Here is a 6,146-nt window from a genome sequence, read left to right as displayed (position 1 = left end):
TCCTACTACAGTCCCTTAGTAGAAACCCTGTCTAGTAACCCAGAGTACATCCACACTATTTCCTGTTTCACCTTTCAAAATTAAACACAAACGAGGAGCTTAAGCGCAAACAAAAACTACCTCACAATCAAACACAAACACACGGACAATACTTCCAGTGATTTGTTAATCATTACAGATGGCCTCAATCCATTAAAGGTTTTATTCATTTATGTCAACTACTGTGTCCTGCTATTCACATTTTAGGTTTGGTTTTACACCTTTTATTTCATCCTTTTGCAATTCTGACTATTGGACAAAATAAACCACGAAAATCAATGAAAATAAAAATACAATCGCCACCACCACCATCACTACCACGCCTACTAATGATAATAACAATATAATAACAATAATGGACATTCTCACACGTTTTAATAAATTGTGTAAGCAATTAAAAGCGCAATGAAATGAACACTGACTTATACTAATATACTAAGTTCCAATTGGCATTCAGACACACTCTGGTTTTATCAACCCCAAATTAAACTAATCATAAGGAATCTGTAACATAAAAAAGCAAACTATGAAAACAGTGAAATGATGCATTGTGTCAAGCCTCCTTGTTTCTTTCTTTTTTGTTACAGCCTTCCACTTATTTTAAACATTTCTGTCAGATAAGCACTAAACCTGTTTTGGGAAGCATATTTGTCTAAACTCAGTTCACTGTGGAGGATGAACACACCGCAGCCCCCCTTCAGACGTCATGCAATCTGAAAAACTTTCTGTGTAACCTCACTCACAGCTCCTCTGGTAAGATTCCTCTCTCCTTGATCCTTCGCATCCTCAAGGTGCAGTCTTGGGAGTTATAACAATCTTCTAAATAACTGGAACAATTTATAGAACAAATGAGATGAGCCTGAGCTGTGGTGGTAACGTTGGAAGTGTGAGGGTCAAAAACTCTTACATTGAAGGTATAATACCCTACTTCCGTTGATTTCCCACCTGCCTCTGCCTTACTTGATGAAGTTGGTACTTTAGCGCCTCAGACAAAAGCGCCTTTCGGTGGGAAAGACTGGTGACTGTAACAAAAGGGAAACACGTTGGGTTCAGCATCCAGAAGACATCCAAAAACAGACATGTTGAGAAAAGGTGCCTCCTAACGTCAACAAAACTTCTCCCTGATCGTAAGCAGAAGAAGGAGGATGTTTTATTTGTCAAATTATCATTTTATCATTTAAAATGCTTAGAATGGGATCTTTCCACCCGCCACACCATGAAAACCTCACCCCTACTAAAACATTTTCTACGAGCTAGTGATTAATGTTTACAGTGAGCTGACATGATTTTTCTGTAAAGGTGGTAATTTTACATTATAGTTGCATCTAGTAGGGAAAGGCGACGTAAAAACAAATTTCTCTTTTAAATATAAAAACAAACAACTTAAATGTGAATTATCCTCCTTGCCACTCAAATCTTAAGCTAATACTTTTCCATTAGCTAAAGGCGAAGCTAGCATGAGAAGTTCTAATTTTGTTATAGAGTAATTATTTTAATCGTTATTTTTTTAATCTAGCCACAAATGAGACATATTAAAAAACAGTTGATGTCTATTTGAGTATTTAAATATCTTGCAGTTGAGACTTTTATTATGTTTCCATCTGGACTTTAGGAGCTATAATATTAGCATTAGCTATATGTTTTCAAATGCTAATCCTGGCTGCTGGCTAACTGAATAAAATAGTTTATTTTTTTCGTTAGTGACAGACAGTGAAGGGTTCGAAAGAGGGCTCGAGGCTCAGTTTTTCAATATCTTACCTCAAACCTACTTCTTGTGATGTCCCGCTAAAATGAGTTGAATGTGAAAGTTAAGCTCATATAATCATGATTTACTGTTTGGCCTTTGGTCCGTTGGGGTCTTCCCTTTACATTATGGTTTAAAGTAGCCAATCCAGAGCCAGGTGAGCCACCACCAGGAGGAGACATTACCCCGAAGCAAAGGACGCTGATTTATGAAAGAAAGTTGCAAAAACATAAAGAGTGCCTTGAGACCTAAACACAAACATACACACAAATAAAACATGGTTATGTTGTAGCTTGACTTTGGTTTATTATTAGTCGCTCACAATGATTCTGTGGCCAGGATATAGAGCAGTGTGACCATAACTTTTTGGTTAAAGCACTGTTACATCTGTGCAATATTGTACAAGGTGTTCAAATATTTAGCTGAGCCTGTCAAGTTCTAAAGGATGTATTTGTGAGGACACAATGGTGGAATTCTGTTAGCTGTAGCTATCATTTAGAGGGGGAGGAGAAGGTTTCTGAGCTGATTTAAAGTACGTAATCTGATCTGGCTAATACCAGCTACTCTATGGTTGGTGTCTGATTAAGTCGGCACATTTAATAGAGAGAAAAAGCAAGTAACTCTGAATTATCCCCTTGCTGAGCAGTGGGTTGCCTGGTATCTGAAGGGATTATTGAAGTCCAACCTTTACCAGCAATCCAGTTCAAATGTGTTGTTATGCAGCAATGCAAATTCAGGTGGTAGCCTTTCACAGATGCGCTGTCATATTATGCTAATATTGATGTGTCGATAGCCAAGACTAGAGAGGGGGAAAAGTTTGTTGACGCAGGTCAGCAGGATGTCAATGACAGTCTTAATTGCTTGTGTAGCACGCTGTTTGACGATGTTTACTCTCACAGACCAGGTGCACCATATGGAGATCAAAGGATTAGAATTAATCACATTAAATCTTCCAAGAAAGAACAAATCTGAGGAGTAAGGAGGCATTAACTGGAGGGTAAGGAAAACTACGCTGAACAGTATAGGGATTATAATGTAATAAACGATATTAGTCTTGTATTTAATTTCAGTGATCACACACACGATGACCCTCTACATAATGTATTATCAGCTGAAATGTTTTATAGACCAGCCTCACTGTGACATGGAGACTGTCGTGTAAGACATAACCATCTGGCACTTAAGATTTTACATTCATCATCTAACTTTGATGATTAAACATGGTTCAGCAGCGAGGATAGATTACATAAATCATAAAAACAACATTACACAAATATTAAATAATCAAATTAAAGTTTTATTAATTCAACAAGCAAACTAAATATATGTACATATCAAATACTATCTGTTAATAATCTGGCATAAGCTTACTAAGCATAAAAACTTAAAGAGAGGAACAGTGATTTACAAAAAAAACATTTTTTATGTTACTTTGAATTTGGTACAAGCAATAAAACAATGCATCATCTGAGGCTGAGGCTTTGCTGTGGTTCAGTCATCAAAGTCTGGGATGTCATCGTAGGAATACCCTGGGTAGCCCTTGGATGCATAGTAAGCTATACGTAGGTGGTAAATTCCTGGCAGGAAGACAAGGATCCCAATGATAAGGACGGGCACTGTTCGATCTGAGTGCTAACAGAAAGAAAATACTTATTAGGCGAAAAAAATTGTTTGTTTAATGCAACATTATATAAACGATAATAAAAATGAAAAGGTAAATATATCTGCTTTGTTAAATTACTCACAGTGACTCCAAAGTACCCAGCCAGAAGAAGAGCACCAATAATGATTAACAGAGAGCCGATTAAGAAGAGCACGACTGCAAGCGCTATGGCTTTGTATGGGACTTTGGGTGGACTCTTTTTGAACTGCGGAAGAAGAAAAACGTTTAATTATAAACTTTTCCACAACACACAATGCCTTTTCTGTCTCACACATGCATTACATAAAAGACATGGATTTTTAAAAGTCGTTGCAACTGCTGTGATGAAAATTCACAAAACTGTAAAGATAACAAAGGATACCCCCCCCCCTTAAATAATCAAAGTTTAAATGAAGATACGGTGTACTATTCTGCCAGTGAAAACACTTGTATATTGTCTCCAGACACTCTGAAGGAGGTATAAATGGATATGAGAAATAACACTGATGATATCATAGGTTTGACTTATGTTGCATTCAATGCAACTCGAACGTAGGATGTTAGGAGTCAGAATTAAAAAGTTACCATCAAATGTGCAAAAAGTAAAAGAAAAACTCGACTGCTGCTTTTTTTTTCACCAACAACAAAAGTTAATCAACAGGCATGTAAAAAATCTGATGAAACAGAAGAGGTTAAAAGGCATGAAACTGCATTCTGTAAATCTTTACTGCATTTAGAAAGTAACTTCTGAGCTTACTGGGTGTAATCTAACCTCTGGTGGTGGCTTGTTTAGATAAATCTGTTTTATTTCCTACTAAAATGACCCCCCCCCCCTCCAAAAAAATGACTCAATTTGAAAGTAATGATAAAAAGAAAGAAGATCTACATCCATCCATGTCTCATCATCTCTCAGTAGCAGAACAAATATTACCAAGTACTCATATAAATTACTTTAAAAGAAATCCTCAGAGGCAGCAGAGAACATGGTGCCCTGGAGAACTCAGATTTCAATTTCTTGAACAGTACTTTTGAGATTAAGTGAATTGCATCAATTTCAAAGAATCCCATCTTTATCAGGACTGTTTTCCCCACATATTCATTTTATTACATTCTTTATTTCTAAATCCAAATTTTCTGTTGGCAAAATCCTTGTCATATAAGCCAACATTCAGAGGCAAATTCCTTTAGCCTGGATTTAAGCTTAATAACACAATTTCAGTCCCAACGGACACTTTAAACAGAAAGATAAAAACATTTTATACAAAAAGAAACCACTATCCCTCAAAGACACTACCCTTACTCCATCTCTTAAATTGCTCAATTCACTCCTACAGGGCCACAGTTGTGTTGTTTAATCCCATAAACACTTAGCAAGCAAACCACTATAACAGCATATTGCTGTTATACACGTGCAGACAGCCCTAAATACAAGCCCTGGAAAAGTTCAATTCCCTCAGATGCAAATGTCTGAGCTCTTAAAAATAATCTCAAAATGATCAAAACTTATTTGTTGTAAATTAAGATGCTTATGGGGGAACTGAACAAAAGTTGAATTATGGGAAACTAAGGATCTTGTTGGCAGGATGCGACCCACTTTAGAGGCTGGACAGGAGGACATTTAACCTCTGCTGCTTCATTTTCATTTCTGTTTCACATTTGCTCTCATTTACTCATAACAAGAAAATAAATACTGGTAAATGACTAATAATATAAGGCATAAATTACACAGCAATAGCTGAGGAGCACTGATTGAGGCTCATCTCTTCCAACCAAATCTCGCGTGTTTTTATTCCTAGCATTGTCCATCCTGTCTTACCTGTAAATCAATGTATCCGTCATCGTCAGTGGCTAACCTGGAGTACCTAACTTTGCTGTTAGGAAAATCATGGGACACAATATTACGTGCAGGCATTATTCTCAGCTGCTTGGTAGCTTGTTAACTGGCTGTTGTCACTGTTTCAGACGAAACACATCTACAGAATCATTAACGACGTAGCAAACATGCTCCGCATACCAGTACTAAGCTACTCCTGCTAATATGAAGTAAAATATTCAGGTCGAGGTGAGGTAAAGTAATTTCAATCTCTAAAAACAAGTTATGAGAAGAGACAACAGCAGGGTATTGTTTATCCAGCGTCTTCCGCGTTGTGGACACGCAGCAATTGGCTTTGCGCATGCGCAAACGTAATTGCCCTCGCTAAATCTAGTTATTTCCCATTATTTCATTTTTATATGCACTATTCAAGACTAGAATACATTAAGAGAATCACAAAGAACAACATTTAAAACATTTATTTTGAGAAATCGTTTCACAAGTAATGCTTCGCGAGATCCGATTTCAGCCACAAGGGGGCGCGGAAGAATCCTATCAAAATGACCGGGCGACTGCGACCCTCTGGTGTCAATATTCATCATCGTGTGCGGATTTTCATTTCCTGAGGTGCTCTCTCAGGACAGCTGTATAATCACACTTTTGCCTCAGAAGATAATGTTTCTGTCTAGCCTGCAGATTTTGTAGGCAATTTCACGAAATAGAAGCTGAGATACTCCTCCAAAGGCTGTTTTTAGCAACAGAAATGCAATTTTCTACATCACACACAATATTTGTTTCACACACTAGAAGGAAAATTTTACCAAACAGATACTAGGAGCTTGATGCAAATTGCAAATATTATATTCGGAATTATTAGCTTATTTCTTAAAAAGATAGTACCATTAAAG

The 6,146-nt window shown here is 37.0% G+C and overlaps 1 protein-coding gene across 1 annotated transcript; it reads right to left on the bottom strand.

Moving 5' to 3' along the window:
- Positions 1–3,059: 3,059 nt before the first annotated feature.
- tmem230b (transmembrane protein 230b) lies at positions 3,060–5,586 on the bottom strand. The gene is made up of 3 exons (XM_072387011.1): positions 5,242–5,586; positions 3,529–3,651; positions 3,060–3,415 (listed from the first exon to the last, which is right to left on the bottom strand). The coding sequence occupies exons 1-3, from the start codon at positions 5,335–5,337 to the stop codon at positions 3,275–3,277; spliced, it is 360 nt and encodes a 119-aa protein (XP_072243112.1). The 5' UTR covers positions 5,338–5,586; the 3' UTR covers positions 3,060–3,274.
- Between the last annotated feature and the right edge of the window lie 560 nt (positions 5,587–6,146).

Source organism: Leuresthes tenuis, unplaced genomic scaffold (genome assembly GCF_036924035.1).
Source record: "Leuresthes tenuis unplaced genomic scaffold, fLeuTen1.0.hap1 SCAF_6, whole genome shotgun sequence".
Lineage (NCBI taxonomy): Eukaryota > Metazoa > Chordata > Actinopteri > Atheriniformes > Atherinopsidae > Leuresthes > Leuresthes tenuis.
The sequence above is the reverse complement of the archived record's forward strand: the minus strand, read 5'-3'. Positions and strand labels throughout refer to the sequence as shown.

Bases quoted from the DNA above. Each gene is read 5' to 3' on its own strand.
- tmem230b (XM_072387011.1), bottom strand. From the start codon at position 5,337: ATGCCTGCACGTAATATTGTGTCCCATGATTTTCCTAACAGCAAAGTT. The intron at 3,652-5,241 runs GTAAGACAGGAT...CTTCTTCCGCAG, and splicing joins ACGGATACATTGATTTACAG to TTCAAAAAGAGTCCACCCAA. The intron at 3,416-3,528 runs GTGAGTAATTTA...TCTTTCTGTTAG, and splicing joins CTGGGTACTTTGGAGTCACT to CACTCAGATCGAACAGTGCC.